Source organism: Amblyomma maculatum, chromosome 2 (genome assembly GCF_055883805.1).
Source record: "Amblyomma maculatum isolate TAMU_Amacu chromosome 2, ASM5588380v1, whole genome shotgun sequence".
In the NCBI taxonomy this organism is placed as follows: Eukaryota; Metazoa; Arthropoda; class Arachnida; order Ixodida; family Ixodidae; genus Amblyomma; species Amblyomma maculatum.
Window position 1 is genome coordinate 61,003,292 of NC_139345.1, and position 27,527 is coordinate 61,030,818.

Below are 27,527 nucleotides of genomic sequence, written 5' to 3' on the forward strand. Positions count from 1 at the left end.
TGCCATATCTCATGAAACTTTCACGCAGTATCGCTCACCACATATAGCCGGCAGCGACAGCGCCATCAAGCAACCGGCAACCCGACAACCGTCTGCATTCGCGAAAAAATAAAAAAAAAATAAATAAAACGTATCTATTACTCGTTGAACGCTATTTATCGTCACTATGACCAGTGCCTCCTGTATTTGCTATGGCATAGTGTTCTCTGGCTATGGCCAAGCCCATATACTATTCATTCACCAAAGACATACCGGCAACGTGTCGGTCAACGTCAGGGTTTCGCGCATGTCGAAGAAAAAAATGCACGCACTACTCTCGTTGCAGCAAGTATCATCACATTTATTCATTTGTACACCTACGATATCACAACACAACAATACAGACTAAAAAAAAAAACTACAAAATTGAGCTGCTCAACCCCCGCAAGCTAAAAGAAGGCTTTATTTTAGAGACCAGTACCAATCAAAATGCGTTCTTGCCCTAGTGTACGCATGAACTCGGAGCAGACTGAACCCGTGCTCACTAGCGATAGCGAAAAGAGTGGCTGGGTAAAGTTCCTCTGCAGCAGTTAGCTTCGAAGTATTGTAGAACCTTGTGACTAGTCAATATCAGATTGGATTAAAACTATGGAAGAACTGTCGTACGTCAATCAACACTGTGCTATATTTTACAAGTGCAAATTACAAATGCAACTGACAAATGCAGCAGGTTGTTTAAGCATGTCTTGAGCAATGTGAAGTTGCAAATAACCTTGTCTGCAGTCCAGGACTGCTATGCTTATATTGTGAGCCACTGGGCAGAACATCAGCACAGCCACATCCCCACTATAGAAAACACTGACAACTTGCACAAAGCACATTAAAATGTACATACACAGGCTTGTAAACTTGTAGAAACAAAACAGAGTTCAACTGAAACAAAAGGATATAGAAACTCTCAGGAAGATCTGGAATAGTTCTGTCTTGATTGACACGCTATTGCTACAAGTACCACGCAACCTCCATAAATGAGCTTCTATGTACAACACTAATGCTTAATATCTGGTGAAGAGTTCAGAGGACAAGTGAATGTCAATCAACGCAGTAAAAAAGCTGCCTGGAAACAATGGTGAGACATATGCACTCAGCTTCTCCATTGTCTACATCCCACTGACGACAGCACAAACTCACACACAGTTTAATATGGGCTGTTTCTTTGGCACGGGTTTCTGGACAAATCCACGAGACACTTCCTCTGCACTATGACGACTCTCCACTGCTGCTGGAAGGGATGTACACTGCTGCCTTGGTGCACATAGTACCACAACGGTGCAATTAAAAAACAAACTGTTCAAACGTAAAAAGCGTTGCTATAAAACCGTCAAGACCTCTGCACCACAAAGGGCAATCTCAATCTCAAGCCACAGTCTAGCTATAAGCCTCTGGCCGCAACAAAAAGACCCTCATTTTCCATAACACAACTAAAAACAAAAAACGCCCCCTGTGAGCTGCTCGGAAGCTGGCACAGCTGCAGGCATGCAAACAAAGCTTCTTTGCTGGCGACTGCCAAACTCTCAAGAAGTAAGGCTTGCTGCCTATTCAACTTGGAATACACACACAAAAAAGGGGGGGCAGGAAAAAAAAAATAAAAGTTCGGTTGGCCTCCACTGTGGCCTCACTGGTGGCAACACCCGACACAGTGGGATAAGCACAAATAAATGGCAGGACAGCTGTCGTCGCTCGAGGTCCCTAAAACAAAGTGACTGTTAAGTAGTGCAAGATCATATACAAAGTGTTGGACCAAGAGCTCGTGAATAAAAATGAAAACACTGCAAAATGTAAGATTCTTAAAAAAAAATAAAAAAATATAAGATAGCGATATACAGAGGCAATGCATGTGACTAGCACGTCAAGCTACCTTGTTCTAGACTATTCCTCTGCAGATATTTGTCCTTAGTTTGTGGTTAAACAACACCACTTAGAGGCTGCCCATGTGACCATCATAAAATGACCCGCCACTTCATCCTAAACTGTCTTTTGCCAGGGTGTAATAAAAGTAGCAATACCAGTATACTGCCACAAGTATAAAAACCACACTCCTGGTAAGTAAATGCATCTGTAGGAATTGTCAGGTGTGCTCATATCATTTGATATACACGTCAAATGCACATAACATGGAACTCCATGGCTGGCCAATTATGTTGACTGAGAACAGGGACATACAAAATGTTCAATATATGCAGCTGTGAGCAGAAAGAAAAGGAAAAAAGAAATAGAAAAAAAAAAAAGACCGGCACTGAACAACAAAGAGAGCCATTAACGACCTCTGTAGTTCCCATGTATAGGTAAGTGACGCAATTTCATGCACACATCAGATGACAGCCATGTGGCCCTTTCTGTGACCTTACAAAGTGAGAAAAAACTAAAAAGAATAAAAGCACCAGCCATCACTAACCATCAGCTAAACTGACACCTGCGATGACAAATCTGGCACGAGAATGTATGGTAATCCTGCAATTGTGCAAATAAAAGCCGGCGACAAGCTGCGGCCGGCGGGGTGGTGCCAGAGGGATTCTAGAACTGCTCACACCCTGTACTCGCTCAGCTGCATAAGCACGGCATTCCGAGCGGGCACTCTTTCGTGAATGGGTGGCGGCAGATTGCAGCAGGTACTCTTCATGGCAGCCTCTTCACTGTGCCCAGAGTTGTGCTGTGTGGAGGCGGCAGCTGCCAGGACATGCTGCCGCACAGAGCAGTGGGGAAGGGGTGAGGGGTTGTGCGGTAGCAGGGCTAGTCTGCCCTTCCTTGTGGGTTTGGATAGCTGTTAGGCAAGCGGGTGGTCGCCACAGGAACCCGTGGTGTTTTGGCCATCAAAGAAGTCCACCTGCGGTTCCCCCTGCAGGAGCCCTTTCTTTTCCTCGCCAGTCCCGTTGCTGTCAGCGTACAGTGAGTCATACACTGGGTTGCTGAAATTCGTTGCCTATGAAAAAGGAAGAAACCAATAGAATGCAAACAAATTAAAAATGATAACACCACCACACCAAAACAGCAATTTTTCAAAGTTCGAACACACACACAAAAAAAAAAAAAAAAAAAAAAGAAGAAGAAGAGAGAGCACAATTTGAACAAGCCAATAACTATAAGTCCCCAGTGTTTGCTTTAACGAAAATCTTTCACACAACACTCTCATTTTCAAACTAGTTGACGACCCCAGAAAAGTTGCTGGCTGACTTATTATAAGCATGCTAGTTTAGTACTGGTCTGTGTCAAGCGTTCAAAATGCCGTGCATTGCTTTATTCGCGACATACTGCATTCTCATTCGGGGCAGGACAAACCCATATAAATATTCAGTGTGTCATGGTTACTCCAAAAAGCACCCTAAGAGCAAATGAAGGGTATTACAGAAGACCACCACACTTACATATCATAGTACTATTACTCAAGCACAGTATCTTAAGTGCCAATCAGATTTATTGCTTCCCCTTGTTCTAGCACAGACTACGTACATCTATACCAGATAACAGCACAATGAGATATGAACTCCAAAATCACAAGAAGCTTATCCCTAAAGTTTGACCAAACTATGGTCAATGAATACTAACCTACCAAGTTTCCTCTGACTTCGCTGTCACTAGTATTACATTTAAACGTAACATTAAAGTATACCTGATTGTAAACAATATTAAATTTTTCATAATCTAACATTTTAAGTTTTCTCTCGAATTATTATCACAACATGCTGGTTGAATTTTCTTGGTAGGGGCAATTGAACAGCAATCATAAATGATAGCAAATTATTACTGTATGCCCATTGGTAACATATGTTTGTAATTATTTGGTTGATATTGCTTTTGCTGTACACTTAATGTCTTCTTGTTGCTCTTGTGTGTGTAACAATCCTTTTGCAACATGTTTAAAAACCTGTGTTGGGATGTGTATGCGTAGATCCTTAACATTCATTCGATGGCTTTGTCAAGCTGTGCTAGGGTGCCGAGGCCTTTTGTCTCGACTGCCCCTTTCTGTGGAAAGAAATAAAAAAAAAAACAAAGCAAAAGTCAGTCATTTGCATAAATCAGCTTGTGTTTGCCTTTTCTTTTTTTGCTGGAGGTAGCTCTTGGCATAAAAAAAACAAACAAAACTCTTCTTATGTTTCAAATGCTGTAGAACAAGTGGCAATGCTAGCTAGCTTTAATTTTTTTTACTCTTCCCTAAAAAAATTAACTACTGTTAGTGTGGGTGTAAATACTCTCTGGTTATATAGATATCCCAGAATTCTGTGAACAGTTCAGGAAAAACTTATGGAGAAGGGGCAAGACATGCCTTCTTAGCTTTATACCAAATCCGAAGTAACAGGTCTCACCTTATCTGGATCAAGAGTGAAGGAAGAATTCAGAGCTTCTGCTGCGTCATCCTCACAATCACCCCGCAGATATATGGGGTTGCTGATCTCCACATTGGCACCACCACCTCCAGCTCCTGCGCTTTCTTGCATGCGGACATGGTGGAAGGGACGAGACCTGCAATTTGCCATGAGGACAAGTCACCTTCCGGAAAAAATAAAGAATGCATCATTTCTGCGTGCTTGTGTGTGCAGCCCTTTCTCTAGAGCCAATGCCGGGCTTGGTGGAGCCATTACAACAAATGAAAGCGTAATGTGTGGGATAACTTCAGCGGCGGATCATCACGTCTCTAGGGAACTGCCGTCCATGCATTCGTTAGCCTTGTCACTTGTTAAGATGATGCTGAGCAGAAAATTCTATAGTCAGTTTGCGAATGAAACACAGGCTGCCTTACCTATTCTCTGTATTCACATTGCAGAAATGCAAGAGAGTTGCATAGATCATCTTCTTTTTCATGGTTACCAAATTTTTCGATCTTTTAGACTGCACTATGGGCCTAGAATGTTTGTTTGCCACTGCGCAATGCCGTCGACCTTGTGCACTGTCTACGCTGTGGGGATTCACAATCCCCTTCCTCCATGATAACCCCGCGCGTAATTAACACGCATGATTACGTGCACTGGCAGAGAGGTTGGCGAAGGAGAGGGCATGCTGGCCACCCCCCGCCGCCTCCCGGGCCTGCGGCGACGCTGCCGCGGGCTTCCCTCTTTCCTGCCGGCGTGACTGGGAGACCTCCTCTCCCGTTCCGTGTCGAGGAGTGTGACTGTAGCAACTCGCTCGGGGTTCTTCGGCGGTTGATCGCGCACGTGCACGGTTCATGATTTCTGCCGAGGAGACCACCGTCGTAACCGAGAATCGCCCACGTGCCACCTGTCACTCTCATGTAAGGAGAGGGGGCAAGGACTAGTCAAGCTGCAGCCGCAGCTTTTAGCCTCGTCTCCCTCCATTGTTAATGGGAAATACTAAAACCTATCTATCTATCTATCTATCTACCCCCCAAATTTACAATTTCAACAATTATGGTTACAACTTACAGTGATTAGATGTGGTAATGTGTTACGGACACCTTTCAATCAGACGAACAAAATACTGAACATGCTCATTATGTGAATGCACCCATTACGATAGTTTATATTGCCTATGTACAATGCTGTGGAGCTGTTTTGGGGGACCTTGACAACAGTGTGAGTGGGACGACCCATTGTGCACTCTCTCCATTCTTGGTGCGGGTATGGTAGCTATACTACAATATTGTAGCTTACATCTGTATGCTAAAGCGTGTTCATGAGATAAAAGTGGCACAAATTAAGGAATAAGGCATCAGGCGAGTAGCCATGCGCATGCATGTAAACAAGGATCTGGAATGAGAGCCGTGCATGGAAGCTATTAACGTCAATGCATCTGATGCAGTTGCAATGCAAAAAGCACTAGAGTGTGCATGTGTTGGTACATCCTTTCTCTCTTTGAGCTTGGGCCTGAACAGGGCTAGTGAGATTGTAATGCAGCAACAGCATAGTGCAGGCCCCTGCACAACAAAAGCGTGCAGGAAATTTCCAACCAAGGCGTAGGGGTAAAAAGTTTATGTACTAATTAAATCATATCTAAGTGGTTGAAAAGCTCCCAGAGTTAATTTCCGAAAACTTGTACAGCTTTAAGGTATAAATGCCCGGTTTATTAAAATGGATACTGCTGCTAGTTTCACACTGATTGTGAGCTTGATGCGCATGCAGAGCGCTGAACCCCAGAGAATGCAAATTATAACATCTACTTAGCCGCATGCGAACCGCGTAGTGCCTTCACTCACCGCTTTCTTTTCCTGTAGATGAGCACAGCCATGGTGATGAGCACAACCAGCGAAATTGTGACGACAACCGGGATAAGGATGGCACCCAAGACTGCATTAGAGAACAAAACAACACCCAGGATGTTTTCCTTGTGCACTGAACGAGTCAAGCAAGTTAATCCTTTCAGGCGCTGTTTATCCCCTGAGTAGAAAGTGCTGAGGAAACTGTCGCATGTTTATAGACATAAACAACTCAGCTGAGACTTCTCCAGCGTGGTTTGACAGTTTGCCCTTATCACTGGTAAAATGTCATCTAGTGCAAATGCGCCAACAAAGAAAGCTGCAGGCGACCTGGCCGCCGTGCTGAAGAAACTGCGTCAGCACTAAGCAAGCTTCGTCCGCTTGCTCCAATATGAGTCCTAATAGAGTAGTTGAAGTCCGGTTCACATGCCTTCCAGGCGTAATGAATTTCTGTAAAATCGTCAATGTGCGCACCCCTCCCCGAAGTACTACCAGTTCAGTAGATTATACCGTTTAAGCAGCTTTCAGTTAATGTGTGCTGCCACTTTGCACTTTGTTTCTCACGGTCCTTCACGAGACTGCACCGTACGGACACCATCAAAAAAGCTATGACTTACTGTTTGGCAGGTTGTCAGAGGCCGAGGTGCTGTGGTCACTGTAGGCAATCTGATCTACCCTATCCTGACAGCGGGGGCCGGTGAATCCTCGAGCGCAGAGACACGAAGGCATGGCGTCGTTCTGTGATGACAGCAGGCATGTAGCATGGTTGAAGCAGAAGCCCTTGCAGCTGGTGCTCTGGTCACAGTGCAGGCCGCCCCAACCAAAGGGACATCTGCATAGGTCACACCGTGCAGCAATCATGTCACAATGAGCAAGTGGTTGATTCCAGAAGCTGCTTACTGACTGATGGCCCCGTAAAAGGCAACAAAACTGAACTGTGAAGTTTCATCAAATATGGTGAGTAAATAATAAAACTAGCTATTCATACTTTTAACTGGACTTTTAGGTTTAAAGTGGGAAAGAAAAATCTGATAAAGGTATGCTGAATTCAATTTTCAAAATTTTATCCCTAAATACGTCTGCATCCTGACAGCCTAACCATATCTTGCTGGCTATTAAGCAGGAGTTAAAACAATAACAGGGCATGTGTCATGTGTGGAATTGTGCCGCCCCTGAGAGCATGTGTTTCTGAATGTGCATGCAGGGGAGAGAATAGTAGATATGAATCTACATGGAGGCTCTGTCATCAGGATGCATCCTGAATGATGAGTTGTTGCACATAAGTGTACCTAAATGCAGTACCTATTTGACAATTTTTGTCGTGATCCGGCTGGATTGGGACAGCAGAAAAGAGGGAATTGCTATTTTTGAATGGAATCTGGAGGCATAGTGAGACGGTGTAACCTCTGGATTAAATAGTGAAGTTGTACATTTTCAGGCATTCCTCTGCTAGAGGAAGAGCCCAACAACAACGTGGCAAATGAGTAATTTTAAACATATGTACTTCAGTTTTCGTTTGATGATTCTATCACTTCCACTGCCTCTTCTATAATGTCAATATCAATTCCATCAAGAAACACAGCTGAACGTACGACCACATGTTCATTAATTGCTGATGAATCTACCACGAATGCTAAAAAAGAAAGGATTAGACATGAACGCTGAAATATAATCATTGAAAATACAGAAAGTCAATTCATTCATACAAATAATATTTGTCAAATAAATAGATAAAACTGTAGACAACATTATAAAAAAGAAAAAGTCAAACTTAAAAAAAAACAAAACAATAAAAGCTGGAAAGTCCATTCCATACTCATAAAGCACCAGACAGATAGTCTATGGGTGACAGGAGGTGAGATGTGCAGGGCTTAAGCTTTGTCTTTAAATGTTGAGTCATTCATGCATTCTAGTAGGCATGGCAAAAACGAGGAACATCCAGGGAACAGCTTGATACTTACTTGCAGACTGGCTGCCCAAGGGAAGTGTAGCAGATGCCACCATGGTGGCAGGCAAAGTCGACGCAGATGTCGGCAAGGCGGCTCTCGCAGCGGTCGCCCGTGAACCCAGCTGGGCAGACGCATCGCTGGGCCAAGCCGTCCTCGCGCTTGGTGGTGACACAGGTGGCTCCATGCAGACAGCCACAGCTTGCGCCACCCGGCACCGGGGAGCAGTCGCTGCCCGGCTGGCCGGGAAGACATGTGCAAGGGAGCTTCTTCTGTCCCAGGCAGGTTCCTGAGTAAAGGTGTGCTCCAGTGAGACTTTAGAGGACAGCTCAGTGTTCACAAAGGGATTAGGCATTGTGGCCTTTTTCGGAGCTCAAGGGAGGCCAAAAGTGCGCACTGCTTTCTGTGAACATCAAAAAGAAATGGCGCTGTAACGAAGTGCATGCAAGTGATCGCCACTGCTTCAAGTGTAATGTGTAGGTCGTAGAGCATCACCCACGATGAAGTTGATTTCCAGTGGCTCATTTCAGAAGCTTGTTGATGTTAACCTGAGGCTTGTAAAAAGAGGATTTGAACATGGGATCTGCGCAGGTTACACCAGCTACATTTCTCACAGGCACGCAGTCAATTCCATTCTCAGTTGCCAAGGCTGCATAACAAGCTTGTCTGTACATTTCCATACCTTTCCACTTGACAACCACGCTGCCCAAATGCTCCAGCAATGTGATGCACATGTGACACAAATCACTGCAAGCTAGGTACTGCCTTTGAAAGCGGCCTGATGGCAATAAGATTTTGTCTTTCAATAATGTGAAAGCACAGTCACCTGGCGGGCTATTTTATTTGTAATAAAATATCCAGCTCGTTCCCACTATACATCATTAGAGAAGCACTGTCACCAGAGCCGCTCACATAAGAGGGAGAGGCTTGGTTTAGTTCATGGGGTTTAACGTCCCAAAGCAATTTGGTCCCGGACTGAACTGGCTTTTCGCCAAAATTTCCAGTGAATTCCCTGCCGCGGCGGCGGATTTCGCTCTCTCTCACCGCCAAATGCTCAAGTGTGAACGAGCCAAGGGACACTCACGGAAGAATTTTAGCAAGGCAATGGTTACAAATTGGAAAATTTGCCCTCTCACCGCCATTCCTGCAGTACTTGTCGCAGAGTGGCGTCAGACTGTCACAATGTTCGCCAGTGAAACCACTGTCACAGATGCATTGCCGCACTCCAGTCTCGTTGACACGGCACACACCGTGCTTGCAGAACTCCTGCTCTCCCTGGCTGCGGCAAGGGTCTTCTTGGGTGCACCTGCGTGTACAATAAGAAAGAGGAGAGCACCCTTGCATGCCAGGTCAGGCCCGTAGGTGGCTCCCCAGATATGCCCACACGTAACACACATACCCATAACACTGGACACTTTGAGTATACAGTTAAACCTCTATGTAACGAACCGCCATGTAGCGAATTTCTCGATATTACGAAGTTTTCCAATTCCCCAATGCCACCACCATAGAAGTGCATGTATTTGAAAATTCCATGTAACGAACATGTCGCGGCAGTTCACTTTGAATTAACGAACTTGCGGCGCCGACTGTCTCTTAGCTAGTTCAAATTCACTGAAAATTTGGCCCAACTCCGCAAGTTTCAGGATGATAAAACACGAACTGAAGTGAGAGGAACGCTTACTATAGCAACGAGTGACCGCAGTTGATACAGTGCTTCGCGTTTCAGCGCCGATGCCACATCTCCTGGACAGACACAGCAATCTCCGGTGCTTTTGCTGTCATAATGTGGCATTACAATAGATCATGGTGAAAAGGGGCCAAAAATAACAGAAAAAAGACGCGAGGCGAGCAACGCCCATCTATCGCTGCGCGCGGTAGCTTGCTAGCTACCGCGCGTCGGTAGCGGGAACAGCGGAGCGCACTGGCGACGCGAGGCAGAGTCTGTTTCCTTGGGCAACAATGGTGGGCAAGCGCGCAGCAGCGGCGCACGCGCTCTCCCCCAAATTGATTTCTCCTCCACCTCCTCTTCCCGCTGCCTCGTAGACGCATTGCGCGAGCTGCAGAGAAGGTGGAGGCTATGGAGGAAGAAAAACTATTTTCTTTTTTTACCTCCATGGTGAAGGCTGCCACCGTAGTCGTGCCGTGCTATCAGCACGATCGAAACAGTTCACCGCTGCTATGACTTCGAATAATTCTTATTTACTGTAAACACTTTCAAGGTGGCTTCCCTTACTTCAATTCTTAATCTGGTTTTCATTCCACATTGTCCTTTCGGGTCTTCACGCGAAAACTGCATGCAACGAAAACATGAATGTAACGAAAAATCGCGGTCATTTTACGATTTCATTTTAGCCAGGTTTAACTGTATAACTAAGACTGTGAGCCCTCTCCGAGCAGCCTCTCTGCATACAGCAAGGTAATAGGCACAAGGATTTATAGTCTCTCCCACATTCATTCTCCTAGTTTTAAGGAGTGGAAAGAAGCAAAAAGGCAATGAAGCTCTTTAAGAGACTGCCAAACAAGAAATAAAGCCGCCTATTTACGCTCCTCAAAGCATGTAGGCTGGCTTTGCTCTTTATGACTTTAGTCATATTAGGAAGGCACTGAGGAGAAACTGGCACAGGCCTAAATGGACACTGTAATCACAAAGACACTCTTTCACTAAAAATAGAGCTCTCATATGGTAGAAAAAAGAAAAAGCCACTATGTGAAGTACAGGTACATAAGCAGCTTTCACTTGCATACCTCTGAGTCTGGACTGCACTGCCGTCTATTTCCACTCAATACACTCAACACCAACATCGCCAAGTCTGAACTGAGCAGTGGGAAAAACGTGTCCCATTCTCAATTCCAAACTTCTCAGCAATAAATACAGTTAAACCTGGTTATAACGAAATTGCAAAATGTCCGCAATTTTTCGCTACATCCAGGTCTTCGTTATATGCAGTTTTTGCGTCAATACTCACAAAGACAATGCAGAAAGAAGACCAGATTAAGAACTGATTGCAAGTGAAATCACGAAAGAGTTAACAGTAATTCAGAATTATTAGAGGTTATAAAATTGGTGAAACGTTTCGCGATCGCGCTGGGGGCGCGGTGCGACTTCGGCAGCAGCAGGAAAAGGGGGGTGGAGGAGGAATCAGTCAGGGGAGAGCACCTGCGTTCACGCCATTGCAGAGCGAGGAGGCGCCTGCGTGCTTAACCATGTTTCTGCTCGCCCATCACTGTCTGCCTCGCGTCGCCGGCGCGCTCCGCTGTTCTTGGGACGTGCGGGAGCCCGCGAGCAACAGTGTGGCACCGATGGACATACACTCGCCGCGTCCTTTTTTCTTTGTTCTGTTATTTTTTCGCTGCTTTTAATTATGAACTATTGTAGTGCCAAGTTCCAAAAGCGAAGGCAGCGGAGGCTGCTGAGTTTGGTCGCTTTTTTGAATCGTAGACTTTTTTCTCTTATCAATTCGTGTTTTATCGTCCTGAAACTTGTGGTGTGCTGCCAAAATTCCAGTAATTCAGCACCAACTAAGAGATAGTCAGCGCCGCGAAATACCAAGGTCAACCGCTGTGACATGGGGGGCGGCAGTGGGAATCGAAAAAAATTGGTCATATCAAGGAATTCGCTACATGGAAGTTCGTTACATAGAGGTTTAACTGTGTCTTTTGGTTGTCGCCAAACAAACAAACATCAAGAGATCTATATAAAGCCAGGCAATCACATTTTTGCCATGAAAAAAATTAGACGAAGTTGTACTTAGTGCCTTTTACAGTTGTGTAAACCCCTGCCAAAGTCTCACAACACAACACAAGACTCCTCAGAAATTTTTTCTTTGATGTTTATATAGGTGGTCCTGCAATGGGTCACAATAAAACCTCAGATTGCGCAGCAGCCAAAGAACATAGGTCATTGAGATAATGCACCCAAACTTACCCAGGAAAATAAACACCTACCTTAGGATGCAGTGCTTGCATTTTACATCAGCGAACCCATTGGTGCACGATCCATCTCTCATGCAGAGCTCGCATATATTGAGAGGAGTCTCGCATCGAGTGCCGGTCCACTGTGGCGGACAGCTGGAGAAAGAGAAGAGACATCACCACAGCTGCAGGCAGAATGAAAGAAGTTCCAGATGGCTTTCGTGCAAGGCATCAATGCTAGAAACCTCCATATATTAACCACATGGCCATGAAACGCTTCTACAATGAGCAGAACGTCTCATTTTAAAGTGAAGTGAAATGTTATGAAATCCGATTTATTTCTTTAATAATGTGCGCAAGGGAGCTAGGTTCACAAAAAACGGAAAAGACATAGAGGAGAAAACAAAGACAGAAAACAATAACCAACAAGGCCGCCTAAGATGTGCTGACGATGTCAGAAACTCATGTTGCAACACAATGAGCGCTGCTGTGGGTCAGCAGTACTACGTTGCACAAAATAATACGAAACAGTGGCGAAGGACATGAAATAATGGGTTCTGGCAGCTTTCTGTAGCTTCGGTTATATACACATGTTCCTCTCCCACAAAGTGTGAGTACATATGCGAGTACAAAGAACGGGTGGAAGGGCGACTCACATGCAATACAAGTCCTGGCTTGTCATGACGTTACAGAGGCCCTTGTTTCTGCAGTACTGGGAGCAGATGTACCGCTCACAACGTTTCCCAATGTAGCCAACGGGGCACCTGGCCAAGCAGGAAAGGGGTTTTGACACTCGCCAAGGAAACTGCCGCGGTGAACAAGCACAACTTTTGAAGGCACAGCTCAAGACCAGTTCCAAGATTACCACACTAACTGTTAAGAGTGCTTTCCTTGCCTTCGACAACTGAACAGTAAAGAGTCGTGAGTTAAATCTCGTTACAAAAGACGCTCAGTTATAAGAGACATTTGAAAATGGTTTGGTTCGTTTCCCTATGCCTGCCATGTTAACAACATTGCATACAAGAGACATGGTTACAAGAGACACTCAGTTATAAGAGACATTTGAAAATGGTTTGGTTGGTTTTCCCATGTCTGCCATGTTAACAACATTGCATACAAGAGACATGGTTACAAGAGACACTCTGTTACTAAGGGTAACTTTTTCAGGCCCCTGGAGTAAATTCTTCACTATTTAGAAGAGACGCAACCCAGGTGTGCTCCTGCAATGCATCTTAAGCGTGCCAACTCGTACATGATGCACTTCAGATTCCCTTAGCTAAATTCTGTTCCATATCAGCATCCTTTTTGTTGTATATGTCAGGAAGTAGTGCTTCCCCATGACTGGAGAGTCAAGACAACCCCCGTTGTTTCAGCAACTGGTATTGCATTACTGTCACCTACGAAGCTAATCAAAATGAATGAATGACATCCTGCATTTTTAACTCCTCGCTGTTAAAATTTGATCACAAGATGAAAGCTCAGAATCCCGACGTTTTTCTCTTTGTGAACAATGCTTCTTGCAGCACCAAAGTTCTCGTGCTCAAAGCCACCAAAGTTATTTTCTCCCTCCAAACTCCACACCCTACCTTCAACCAATAGGCAAGGGCATTATGCACTCAGTCAAGTTGCAGTACAGAACACGGTTGGTAGAACGTCTGCTGCTCGACAGGCAGCAAGACTGAGTGATTGATGCGAAGTTTGCTGCTCAGATGATTTAAATGTGGTGACATGATGTAAGAGGGCCCATATATGGATACTGTGGAAAGCTTCTTTGAAGATGAAGCTTGAACGAGCATCCAAGAGACTGCTGAGGTACCAGAATCTTTTGAGGAATTCGTATCTGCAGATGTGGATCTTGTGTGCTCTCTAAGAGCTTACAGATTGTGCAATTCTTGCGCAAGTAAATGGCACATGTGCCATAGAGGATGACTACGAGGACATTTCAGAGGAAAAGTGTCAGCATCTGAGGGTGACAAGCATGTAAGAGTGCTTCAAAGGTAGCATTAGAGCAACAAGAAGGCTTGCAAAGTGAAGTGCTTTACCTCCAGAATTTGGGAAAAAATACACTCTGTACTCACAAAAATACACACTCGTATGAATAACTTCTTTAAGCTTTCCTGAACAACTTCCTGTTAATGCATGTGAATGCATTTGTGTGCTGATGTGCAGAAAACTGATCAACACAGTGCTTTTAGAATTTTTGGTTATAAGAGACCTTGCTTACAAGCGACATCTTTTTCGGATCCCTTGAGTGTCTCTTGTAACGAGGTTTTACAGTACTACAGTTCTGCCGACCATGACTGAGGTGTTTCAGTTGCACAATACAACACAATTTTACCCACTGAAAAAGAGCAAGCAACACATACAACCTTACATTCAAGATCACATGAACACGACTATCATGCAGCCCTTGTCCATTATATCATGAGACTCATAATATGTGGACTACCACAAACCTTTTGGATCTATGTAAGGCTGACCGTCCACAGTGCAGTCTCAGTGCAACATATGCAAACGTGTGCTCTGATCTTTTTTTATATGCCCCAAAGCACAGAAGAGGAGGTCACTTTCCCAGGTTCCTGAGGCAGCGAGGTCAATGTCCAATGCAAGAAAGCCTCAAGACTACGCATATGCCTTGTTGAACCCCTTTATAAGGGACATGCACTGGGGAGCACTTTTTGTCTCTTATATGAGAGGTCCCTTATAAGCAGGATACCATGTTTACACTTTTTAACAAGACCTCATTTCGGTGCAGGCATCTTGCGGCTAAAATACGCAAAAGAGAACAACACATCATGTCGCAAAAGCGTTATTATAGCTTTCATTTACATATTGCATTTGCTTGGTGGACCACCACACCTTGCAACTTTCTTACATTTATTTACTGCTGAAATAGTTGTAAATCGTCTGCTTCATGGCTGCATTGATGCTGTTCAACACTGCCTCTCCAAGCTTGAAAATCAGGCCAAGAGCCTCATGGCCGATGTGCAAACTATGTTTGCAGCGATTGCAAAGTGCGATCGTGATGTGACTGGGCACCGCAACTAGTGATTCGCAACTAAGTTATGTGTCTGGTAGCACTACAAGAATTCAATTAAAAAAAAAAAAGCCACGAAATCGTAAAAATAACTAGCTTACCACCAAGGTTTTAGAAGCAGCCAAAGCTATAAAACATCACCAGCAGCAATATTCCTCAGAAATTTATGCTTGTTTCACAAAGGGTAACAGTGGCTGTGAGTAACAAGTCTGTCTGCGAGTGTCGCTATTGAGATTAAAAATAAATTAAAAGCAAACGAGGCATTTCTGAGTGGAGTTGAAACTGGTTGAACAGCAAACAGAGCAGTTATTTGTCCTCACCAGAGCAGAACCGCTTGTGTTTTTATGTCATTTGTTTTGATCTTGGCTTAGCTATGTCTCGCTTTCTAGACACAATGACTTGTTTATGTCCGCGCCATCAGCTAAGCACCTTCTTTGCATTTACTAGATAGATTTGTCACTCATACTAAAATGCAACGTAATAGACAATTTTCGCTATATTCTTCAGACTAGTGGACACACCTATGATAATTCGTAATAAGAAGCTCTACAAATTGGAGAACCCAACGCGCACTCCCAATGCTCGCATATGCAGTCGCACTTGCGCTCTTCGTGGCAAGCCTGAAGAGCTTCTCTATGTTGCATTCCCACTGCAGGGGCTTCTTTTAGTCAATTCATAGCTGACTGACCTGTTCTTTGTTTTCTGAAGTTGTAATTAATAATAACGGCACAGGTGTGTCTCTCTTTTATTTTCACCGTAGCAGCTACTGAACCTGGTGATGGATGGCGCCGCATATATTGGTAAAATGTCCGTTATAAGCAAGACTGAGTACCAAACTTTAAGGCTAATTTGTCCTTTATAGCCAGTTGTCTTCTACATCCAATGTCTGTTAAAAAGGAGGTCCAATTAAAGAAACTCATAGGGTGGCCAACCATTTGGGTGAATGGTGTCTCTTATAGCAGACTGTTACAGCCATGTCTCTTATAACGGGGTTCAGCTATGTTCTTGGAGCGCTTGTACAAAGGCTTCTCGCATAGAAAGCTGAAGGCCGTAAGGTTCGGTGCTGATGATGTAGATATGCCCCCACAATCGCTAATCGCAACTGTTTTGTAGTAACCAACTCGTAGGCTCAGGCATCCATTTGATCTATGATTCAGTACTGTGGCCCTAATGTACAATGTGACAGCTACATTGCCGTCACTCATGCTGAGCAGGTGCTTGCAATAACTAGAGCTGTTATAAATGGCTCACACTACTGTAATTGTTTTACCGTTTATAATGCGACAACATCCCATTAAAGTGATGTGCAGAGTCTTCCCCATATTGACATGACAGTAACAAACACCATGAAAGAGTCGCAGTTTTGAGCACTTGTTATGTGGCAAGGCTCACCTGCAGAACGGCTGATGGTTGTTGCCAAGAACACAGGTTCCTCCACTAAGGCAGTTTAGTTCACACTTGGCTGTTACAAAAAGAAACAATAGCACAGTTCATTGGCACAGTAATTTAACTAACTTTGAAAGTCGGATGTACTGCTTAGGCAGTGGGTGTCACTAGTTTCTATGTATACATTTTTGTGCATCACAGACAGGAGGCCTATTTACCAAGTCCATCAATCTAGAGCACTTAAGCCAAAGGCTTGGGGAAATAGTAGCACTTCACAAGTGATTGCACATTTCCAGTGCCTTTTGCAATGCTGTCTGCACACTTGGTAGGAATATATATCATCTGAATCTAATTCCCTTGTTTATACTTGCCGACCAAGAAGTTTCTGCCCTAACCCACATTTTATGCAATCATTTTTGGCACAACCACAACAATGTGTTACTCATCAAATGTTGCTTCCACACCAACCCACAGCCGAACACTCGTTAAGCTGCAGCATACGCGTTGAGCACGCAGCTATTGCATGCTTAGGTTTTGTCGCCACTTCCAGACATGACTGAGCAAAGCTCGGAAAAATCAATAAATGAAGAGTACAGACCTCGTTTAAGCAAGGAAGAGAGTCTTAAAAAAAGGTTCTTTAATAATGAAGTCACACTAATTATATCTATTTCATCTTTAGAAAAAATATGTTTTTGCAAGCTGATTCCAAATGCTACGTCATTTAGCATTATGTAAACCATGTCATTTTGCACTTATTTACTGTCACATAGGTACTTTTATGCTAACAGTCCTTAAGAAAATTTGGCGCAGGGAACTTGCTAAAATGCCTGTCCTTGGTTTCTTCAAAGATCAAAGAGTGCAACAAGAGTAAAGTTATCATTCTGCCCATCATAGATGTTGATTTATAGTGTTTTAACGCTGTTAGCTCCGGAAAAGGAATGAGAATTTTCCTTCCCATTTCTAAAGCGGAGACTTTAAAACTGGACTTCTAAGAGAGACAGGACGATTATTTTACCCTTACCGCACTCACTGATCTCGGGGGAAATGAATGGCATGCATTTTAGAAGTTCCCTCCAGCAAAATTTCTTGAAAGCACTCAGCGAAAGGTTACATAGCACCTAAGTGCAGAACAGTTTGCTTTGCAGAGAATTAAACGGCTTATTTGGAACCAGCATACACAAATACACATTCTTTTAAGACTTCATCAATGTGGCTTCACTGTTTAAAAATTTTGTTTTTCTACGATCAGCTTCCCCTTGTCTCACAGAGGATGATCCTGGATCTTGGAGTCCTCTTTGGTGCACAAGACATGAATTCGAATCAAGTGCCGATTTTTTCTAATGCAATTTTCTCAGCAATAAGTACACCTTTTGCTACAGAAGAAACACTACCATGCCGGAAATGAGAGACAGAATTGATTTTTAATGAGAATGAATGCTGGATGGAGTTGCGTTCTACATCCTCATTTCAAATAAGGCATGCAGCTCCACAACGGTTTAAAAATCTACAGACACACGTGTGTATTCAATGAGGAACGCCTGCTGGGTAAATGTTTGTTACAAAACGCAACTTCAAGTAAATGAAACGTGGACCCACCATCAGGTGACGGTGGAGTGGGGGCCACAATGGTGCAGGCAGTTCGGCTGTCCACAGTCCTGGTTTCCACCATGCCATCGGGACACAGACAACTGAAGTCTGTGGAGTTGTGAAGGACACACAGTGCACCCGAGCCACAGGGGTTCTTGCTGCAGGGGCTGGCCACTGAAACAACCACAGACAAAACAAAACACTGTGGCCTTGCATATCTCGCCAGTTGGCCGCTTTGCAGATTCCACGTTTTCTGCCAACCCGACAACATTTCCTCTTACATTTTCAGCTTGCTGGTGTCACCCAGATGGTGTAAACTGAAGGTGTCGTGCAACAAAACTTTGTGTCAAATGTATCTAAGATTGTGACCTCATACAGAGACATTTGTCTATCACAGTAAGCTGACACTGTTGTTGCCTTGAAGGCTGCGCATCAGACTTTGCCAAAATGAGAATATTCTACCAACTAGCCCAAGAAACAGCCTTGATACGCTAGTAGTTGGGAGGTCGTCTCGGTAGAGAATATGAAAAAATATATTTCTGTGGCCCTACATCACGGTTTGGTTTGTGGCGTTTAACGTCCCAAAGCTACTCGGGTTATGAGAACCCATAGTAGAGGGCTCCAGAAATTTCAGCCACCAGGGGTTCTTCAACTTGCACTGACATCGCACAGCACTTGGGTGCCTCGCTTTTCGCCTCCATTGAAAAGCGGCCCCCAAGGCCGAGATTCGAACTTGCATCTTTGGGCACAGTAGTCAAGTGCCCCAACCACTGCACCACCACAGTGGAGTGTGGTCCTACAAGAATGAAAAGCTTCTTTGTATGTCTTCTTTCATGGAATACATCGGGTATCATGGACAATTTACACCGTTCTAGATTAGGGCGTACTGCTACTCTGCGCTTCACTTTTCTGTGGTCCTATGAGGTATGCCTCAGTTCTACGAGGTAGGCTTTGCTACACAAGGCAGACAAAGCCAGATTGAATGATGCACCAATCAGTGTCCCAGAAAACTTTGAAATAAATTAAATTAAAAGGTTTGGTTTGGTTTGCGTGGTTTAACGTCCCAAAGCGACTCAGGCAATGAGAGGCTTACCCATTGCGCTCTGCTTGTGTTCCTGCACTATAACCACGTCGGTGGCTCTGTGTAGGCCACGGATGAGGTAGGTCACTTTGCCGCCTCCAAACTTGCTGACACGCAAGATGGCATTACTCGGGAAGGTGCTGATGTACAGGTTATCCTCGAATACATCCACCCGGTACGGGCTCTCCTCTGCAAATATCAGGCAAATACATTCAGATTCTGTGAACCATGCCGCTTGAATGACACAGCAATGCACCTCACCGTGGTGCTAGTGAATAAGTGCTTTGAGCACAATCACCACGTAAATTGCAAAATACAGAAGCTTAAAGGAAAAAGAGGAAAAAAATGTTGGCGCACTTGAAGAACATTTAATATCCTTGTGCCTGGTACTACGGAGGAAACAAATATCTAAAGTAGCAATGAGCGATAGTAAGAAAAGAAAAAGGGCACTAAGGAACCAACAGAGAAATGGTGGCTAGGGGATCACCATTATGTGCTAGCAGTGCAAGTGAGAATGCTCTAGATACGAGATAAGATATGCACATTGCACAAGGTTCCTTTCACAATCAAGTGCTTGCCGATCCAACAAGTGGCTTTCTTTCATTTATTCCTCTACGAACCAAGTAAAAGGAAAATAATATGTGAATGCATGAACTGCAACCAAAAGAACTTGCAAAAATCAATTGCAATCCTTCAATTATGTATTGTAAAAGCTCAGAGAAATTCAGAGATATACACACTGGCGCGGTCTCGACCAACACCAGTGTATATCTATGTCTTCAGATGCACCATAAAGGATGCCAAAAAGGCTCTTAACGTTTTAAGGCAGTTCTACAGTAACTGCTGCACTGTTCTCATAGGCGCCCAATCTTCCACTAAATAAAATTAGCAACAAACAGGCAAGTGGTTTTTACCCTTTTTTTTCCTTTTCTCTTTGAGGCCATGTGATAATTCGAACTCTGTATAATAAAAAAAATTCATTCCAGTACTTAACCCTTGGGAAAATTATTTTTCCACGGAGAATTTCTACATAACAATTAAACAACATGGTTATAATGATGTCCGTGTACAACCACTCCAATGACAAGGACAACTTCTGGCTTGGAAGTGGGAAAAAGTGCCGTACACTGCCACATTATAAGCTGACTCTGAATATGCAAGTTGATCTCCTGACTCGCAACCCTCGCTGGCCAAAAATAAAGTTCACTCCTAAACACAAGTCAGCGCGGACCAGGATACCAAAAGCAGAATGATGCAAGCTTACAGTGTTTTTTGTGAAATAGCACTGCAGCTCGCATGCAGCTCAAAACAACAGATGTGTAATGGTACATGTATCAAACTCTTGCATGGCGTAGTTGGCTAGCCTGATCACCAGAAAACTTTTTTTTTTCCAGATCCCAGTATGTCACATGTGCTGCAGATAAGGAGCTTTAAATGAAGGTCCACACTTGTGCTCTCTACCCGTATGCCCGGAAAAGCCAGGGCGAGTGAAATGGGTAGACAAAGCGCGAACACTGAAAATTTTCTTAGCAGAACAACAATTTTCTTCAGGCATGAAGCTAAATACATGCCAATCAGAGTGGGCAGTGGAGAGGCACAGAGAGAGTACTACCATAATGTAGGTTGACCCCTCTAACTTCAAGCAGCCATTTTCATGAAAAAGAAATAAAAGGTGTTGGCTTATATGCGGCAATGTACGGCAAATTAAAGGAGGAAGAGGAAATGGCTACCGTGCGCATCGTCATGAGTGGTCCTGTTGTACACAATATGGCGCAGTTTTCCTTCGAAGTTGGCCGTCTCCACAAGAGATGCCTTGCGGTCTGCCCAGTAAATGCGGCCCGCCGCGTGGTCCACAGCAATGCCAGTGGGCCAGACTATGCGTGCATCCACCAAAGTATGCGCATTGGAGCCGTCCAGGTTTGCACGGCCAATCCTAGGTTTGGAGCCTGTCTCTGTCCAGAACAAGTATCTGCACAGAGATGGCAAAACGAATCATGTGCAATGAAAACGCGGGATAAAGAAAACAGTCATCCACACAACTCCAGTATGTACATAGAACAGAACACGAAATGTTCAGAACGTTAACGAGACATTTTCATATGGGTATAGTCGAGAAAATTTCTCGAAATGATACTTAGCTGTTAAATCAGTCTGAAATGAGCTATAAAGAGAGCTGATTAACTAAACTTGTCATTAATTTTTTTAGCCATGCACATAAAAGAAAAAAAGCTATATTAAAAACGTACTTACTGGCATGAGTGTACAAGCAAATCTTGATATATTAGAGTGAGAAAGTATATATATGTGTGTGTATATACATACATATATATATATATATATATATATATATATATATATATATATATATATATATATATATATATATAAGCAGATCAATTAAGGGGAAATGAGGGTGCTCGTTATAATACATGAAGGAAAGAAGCCAACAGTCGGCGAGGCCAAGGAAAGCGTAGGGGATGTTACTTTGTCCCTTTTTTTTTTAATGTTTACTTGGATACTCACAGAAATTAGTAATGTAATCTTGTTTAGGGGAAAGATAAATAAACACAAAGTAGCAGAAAAAACAACGTGCCGATGGTGGGAACCGAACCCACGACCTCCGAATATCGCGTCCGGTGCTCTTCCAACTGAGCAACGCGTGTCCCGCAGTGCTTGCCGGGATTGCGCCCCTGCGAACCACCCATTTTCTGGGTGCGTGACGGGGCAACGAAAAACTGCCCCAGCAAAAGGCGCTTCCGGTGATCGAGGACAGCAGGTGCACACCGGTGCGGTTGATCGAGGATAGATGGTGTGCACCAGGGCGCGCCAGTGCGGGCGATCGAGCATGCTAAAAGATCCATGAAAGCGGAGGAAACACTCTCGCCTCTTTCGCCCTTTCTCACCCCAGCGACGATTTCTCCCTTACTCTCTGTCTCGTGCCCAGAACAGAGTGGAGAGAAATTCAAGAACTGCGATTTGCCAAGTCAACCACTGCTCCGTGACATCATCAAAAATTGCCTTTTCATCATCATCATCATCATCATCAGCCTGATTATACCCACTGCAGGACGAAGGCCTCTCCCATATTTCTTCACTTAACCCGGTTCTGTGCTAGCTGCATCCACTTGACCCCTGCGAACTTCCTAATCTCATCCACCCACCTAACTTTCTGCCGCCCCCTGCTACGCTTTCCTTCCCTTGGAATCCAGTTTGTTACCCTCAGCGACCATCGGTTATCCTCTCTTCGCACTACATGTCCTGCCCATGTCCATTTCTTCTTCGTAATTTCTACTAGAATGTCGGTAACTTGAGTTATTTCTCTGACCCACTCTGCACGCTTTCTATCTCTTAATGTTACCCCTACCATTTTTCGTTCCATAGCCCTCTGGGTTGTCCTCAACTTAAGTAGAACTCTCTTGGTTAGCCTCCACGTTTCAGCCCCATAGGTGAGTACAGGCAAGATGCAACTGTTGTATACTTTCCTCTTGAGCGATACCGGTAAGCTGCTAGTCATAATCTGCGAGTGCTTGCCAAATGCGCTCCATCCCAATCTTATTCTTCTTGTTATTTCCTTTTCATGGTCCGGATCTACGGTTACTACCTGTCCTAACATATTCGCCTACTACTTCCAGTATTTCGCTACCTAATGTAAACTGCTGTTCCTTCCCGAGGCTGTTGAACATTACCTTAGTCTTCTGCATATTGATTTTCAAGCCTACCTTTCTACTTTTTCTGTCTAGGTCATCAATCATTATTTGCAGTTCATCCCCCGAGTTGCTTAGCAAGGCAATGTCATCAGCAAATCGCAGATTACTGAGGTATTCTCCATCTACCCTTATCCCTAACTGCTCCCATTCCAAGTCTCTAAATACTTCCTCTAAACAAGCTGTGAATAGTACTGGGGAGATTGTGTCTCCTTGCCTAACACCTTTCTTTATGGGAATTTTGTTACTTTCTTTATGCAGAACTATGGTTGCTGTGCAGCCACTATATATATCTTCCAGCACTTTCACGTACGCCTCGTCTACCCCCTGATTTCGCAATGCCTGCATCACCGCCGAGGTTTCAACTGAGTCAAATGCTTTTTCGTAATCAATGAATGCTATGTATAAGGGCTGGTTATATTCCGAGCATTTTTCTATCACCTGATTGATGGTATGGATATGATCAATAGTAGAGTACAGTTTTTTTTTTTTTTTTTAATCGAAAATTGCCTTTTATTTTCTAATAAAACTTTTTTTTACCTCCCGCGCAAACGGCTCGACGGGACACTGCATCACAAAGACTACAAGCCATGCGATGCAGTGAAGCACCTTTCTCTTCGCAGGAGTGCTGACGACGCTGCGCATGCGGCCGTCAGCCAAATTTTGTCCTTATTTTCGAATAAAAATTTTCCTGAAGGCGTAAAAGTCTCCTGATTGATACACTATTTTTCATTTGGTACAAAATCACTACGCTATATCCGCTGACGTGCGCTTATTTACTTCGTTACAACTGAACCCAAACTGTATTAAAAATGCAGAAATGGGAATGGGAAATTGAACTTCCTTCGTCATAACCGCTATTTCGCTATAAGTGGCTTCACTATTACCGGACTAGACTGTATATACACTTCGTTCATTGGGTCATAACTTTGCATATTTCTTCCTATTATATATATATAGGAAGAAATACGCATTATATATATTTCATTACATTTCTGCGTATTATATAAATGGGATGCTCAGTACAAACTAAACTTTGGCCTGTATAGGTAAAAAACTGCATTCTAATCACAAGGAGAACCCTTCATCAAGTACAAAGCCTTTGTAAGCTAGGAAGGCCAAAAATTGAATGCAGGTCACACCATCATCGGCTGATTTTGCAAGTAAAATGCATGTGCTGACACAGTTTTTTCTTTTCGTGCTACGCTGTCATTCACTTAAATGATACCGTCGTTTTCGGTAAGGACATGCCAGTTTGGTTTGGCTGGTAAGAAGATTTTTTAATCCAATTTTCTTAGGGACAAATGCGTCTTTAGGCACAATACTAATGTCAAGGTACCTGTAAAGAACCAGCAAATCGACTTTCAGCGAAAACAACAAATCCGTAGAGTTGCCCTTAATGTAGCCCCAAGCTCATTATGGGTCCACTTTGCAAGCAAAAAACATTGCTATTTGGTTAAGTGGTTTTCTTTAGGAAAACCAAGTGCCCATTTGTGCAAAATACAGCAGATAGAAAATCAGGCCTAGCACAGTGGCCGGCCAACATACCCTGACTGTGGGTCCACTGCGATGTCACTGGGCTGGTCCAAGTTCTCCGATATGAGAGTTCGTCGTAGGCGGCCATCCAGAGAGGCAACTGAGATGCTGTGCTCTCCGGCATCCACCCAGTACAGCATCTGGCCAACCCAATCCACAGCCAGTCCTCGTGGCTCAGTCAGGTTTCCGAGCTGAAAGAGAAAAAAAGAAGAAAAAATCCACATCAACCACTGCTCCTGACCCAGTGCAGATGGCCAAGCCCAGGATCATGGTGGCTTAAAACCCTTTCACTGAAAGCTCAAATAAGTCTACATTCAGCTTGGAGCTCAATGTCAAATTTTGCAATCAGCGATTTCATCAAATTTCAACTACATAATAGTAACAAGAATTGCTAGCTGCTGCCTGAGATAGTACTTCCCTTAGTACAAGAAAATGTGGACGGAATAATTTGAGAATGTTATCCACGGCAAATTAAATACAACACACCATGTTAAATGCTTCTTTACGAAGTTGGTTTCACACGATCAAGCATCATGAATACCACACTACTAGGCAACACTAGCCTAGACATCGACATTCCGTGCTGCTGCAGCCAAAAAGCACTGTACTAATTTCGAAGCAGGCACACCTTTGTTTAAGCATTCTGCCACATATATTTGTGTCCTGCTTTGATCAGTTTCTCGCGTAGTGTGAAGCAGATTCAGTGAAGTAACAAAGTAAATTATTAAGTCCTTTTGTGTGTAGACAAGGCTAGACACCAAGCCCATAAAAGCATAGCATAATTACCTGTTAGAAAAAAATAAAGAGAATGAAAACTACAGGCCTCTTACAGCAGACGAAAGGGCTCACCAAAACAGCAGCATCACCAGCTGCCTGCCGCTTGCGTCGTGTGTTCTCTGCCCTTTGGGGAAGCGGTGAAAGCTGCCTGCGGTAGATTGCGCCCATGTGCAGGCTGGCCCAGAAAACCAGCATCTGCGAGTTGTTGTAGAAGAGATCGACGGCGTGGATGCGGTTGGAAGGGTCCAGGTTTCCCAGCATGCCTTGGCCGTCCTGGTGATACACCTTGTATGGGTCCACATGACGCAGCTCATTTTCGCTTGCCACCAGCAGAAAGGCCTTGTCCCCTGCGAAGGACATGTGAACCCCTTGTCATGTGGGCCTTTCTCAACTACAATTCAATTTAAAAGCTGCGACAGAGCTTTCAATGGTAGTTCGGTTTGACTGAAACCAGCAGCCTCAGTTGAACAGGTTAATCGAGAGAACGATTCTATCGTCAGTTGGGTCAGCAACATTTCTCACTGCCACATCTTCTCAGATCGCATGAAAAAAATTGCAGTTTCAGTTCGCACACTCATCATACCGCCTTTAACTAAACAAGTGCACATAAACATGTAAACATGCAAACATGCAGAGCAATATCAGACGCTAAAGCCTAGCATGCCTCTACTGGATTGCCTCAGCTCTGCGTAGTGCTCAGCTGGACCATATGCAAAGCACAAAGCTTGCTAAAGATTAAAGCAGAGTGGACTCCCATTTTATTTACTTTTTTAATTACTGTGAAATTCTGGCTGATTCCAACTTACATACACTTTGGTCTCTTTCAACACCATGGTCATTAATTATGGGGAGATTGGTTGGGTATACTCCACTTTGAGCTCGTGTAACTAGCCTGACACCAAGAATATAAAATGGCAGTTTTCGAAAATTCAATAAGGGAAGCTATGCGAGGTGGAAGCACACCATGGCAGAAGGGAGGTCGCTGTTACTTAACCTGAACAGCAGAAAATGATACGGACGGGTTTTAGCTGTACGGCAGCTCTTACCAAATCTGTGCATCCTACTGCAGCTTTTAGGTTTTTTACCTTCGCAAGTTTGTAAATGTTTTCCATTTCCTAGGCTTCCCAAAGTTTTCGGCAAATCTCGCAGAATGCCACTAGTTGTAAAACTTCGGCTATGTGAAAGTGTATATAAAGATGCAATCAGCAATACGCTAAGCTTACAATCGTTATCGGCAAATCTCGCAGGATGCCACTAGTTGTAAAGCTTCGGCTATGTGAAAGTGTGTATAAATATACGATCAGCAATACGCTAAGCTTACAATCTATCAGTCAGCGTCGGAGTAGGCAGCATACAAAATGTACAATGCTAAAATATACTTTCTTTTGTTCATTTTAGCATTGGGTACATGAGCACGTCTAATGATCCTCGCTACGCATGACTCGGAAAATTTGAAGAGTGTCAGCCCATGTTACCTTGTGCAACACAAGAGTTGTTGGTAGTGTGATCCTTGATGAAGCCCTGCGCACAACTGCAACTGTGACTGGCATTCTTCTTGATGTTGCACACCTGGGAACAGGTGCCAAATCGGCATGGTCCTGTGTCTGCAAGAAAGCAACAACAACCAGACATGCTCGTCTGTCTCCAAACCGCCAATAACAAGAGTTGAATTTAAAATAACTTTTCAAATATGTAAATTCATGAGAAACATGGTAAAATGGACAGAAACAGACAATGCCGCTTAAAACATCTGTGACAAAGCAGAGATATGCTAAGTGCGAGCCCTTACCGCAATCTTCTTCGTCAGAGTTATCGCCACAATCATCAATGCCATTGCAGAAAAATGCGTTCGCTATGCACCGCTGGCTCTTGCACTTGTATTCGTGGGCCTGGCAATGGTGGCCTGGGGAAAAGAAAAAACCATGTTTATTTTCGACCTTTAAATAACACAGTCCCGAGGAATGCACTTGGCGCAGGATCACTAGCAAACACAGTGAAGCCTGATTAAATCTAATACTCACACGTTAGTGTAATCCCATACACAAAGTAGTTTTGATTTAAGCTTGGTGGCACTAAGCAGTCATTTTTACTAGTACAGTCGAACCTGGATATATCAAACTCAAAGGGGATTGCGAATAGTTCGATATATCGGTAGTTCGATATATCGGTAATTCGATACACAGAAATCGGCTTGAGACGCCACTTGCGATCATAAAAAATGATACTGTATTTGTTGCGTAATCAACCCACTTGCATAATGAACCCCCCCTCCCCCCCCCCCCCCCCTTGCACCGAATAATTTGAGAAAAAAAAAAGCGTTCGATGGTGCGTCCCTCCGTTTCGACCGTCGCATCCACAGCTTGGCGCGCATTGG

At 43.9% G+C, this 27,527-nt stretch overlaps 1 protein-coding gene across 2 annotated transcripts in view; it reads right to left on the bottom strand.

Annotated features, from left to right (window-relative positions):
* Positions 1 to 319: 319 nt before the first annotated feature.
* Positions 320 to 27,527, bottom strand: part of LRP1 (LDL receptor protein 1) — a 127,814-nt gene continuing 100,606 nt past the window's right edge. For both annotated transcript variants that reach the window (XM_084594272.1, XM_084594271.1), the window contains 16 exons: positions 26,943 to 27,056; positions 26,629 to 26,757; positions 25,226 to 25,500; positions 24,389 to 24,567; positions 20,867 to 21,105; positions 19,149 to 19,325; positions 18,065 to 18,229; positions 16,475 to 16,544; positions 12,702 to 12,809; positions 12,079 to 12,201; positions 9,267 to 9,436; positions 8,146 to 8,419; positions 6,802 to 7,016; positions 6,185 to 6,275; positions 4,341 to 4,497; positions 320 to 2,959 (listed from right to left, as the gene is read on the bottom strand). In XM_084594272.1, coding sequence (XP_084450398.1) covers positions 2,804 to 2,959; positions 4,341 to 4,497; positions 6,185 to 6,275; positions 6,802 to 7,016; positions 8,146 to 8,419; positions 9,267 to 9,436; positions 12,079 to 12,201; positions 12,702 to 12,809; positions 16,475 to 16,544; positions 18,065 to 18,229; positions 19,149 to 19,325; positions 20,867 to 21,105; positions 24,389 to 24,567; positions 25,226 to 25,500; positions 26,629 to 26,757; positions 26,943 to 27,056 — 2,642 coding nt within the window. In that variant the 3' untranslated portion in view covers positions 320 to 2,803. The remainder of the gene's footprint in view (positions 2,960 to 4,340; positions 4,498 to 6,184; positions 6,276 to 6,801; positions 7,017 to 8,145; positions 8,420 to 9,266; positions 9,437 to 12,078; positions 12,202 to 12,701; positions 12,810 to 16,474; positions 16,545 to 18,064; positions 18,230 to 19,148; positions 19,326 to 20,866; positions 21,106 to 24,388; positions 24,568 to 25,225; positions 25,501 to 26,628; positions 26,758 to 26,942; positions 27,057 to 27,527) is intronic.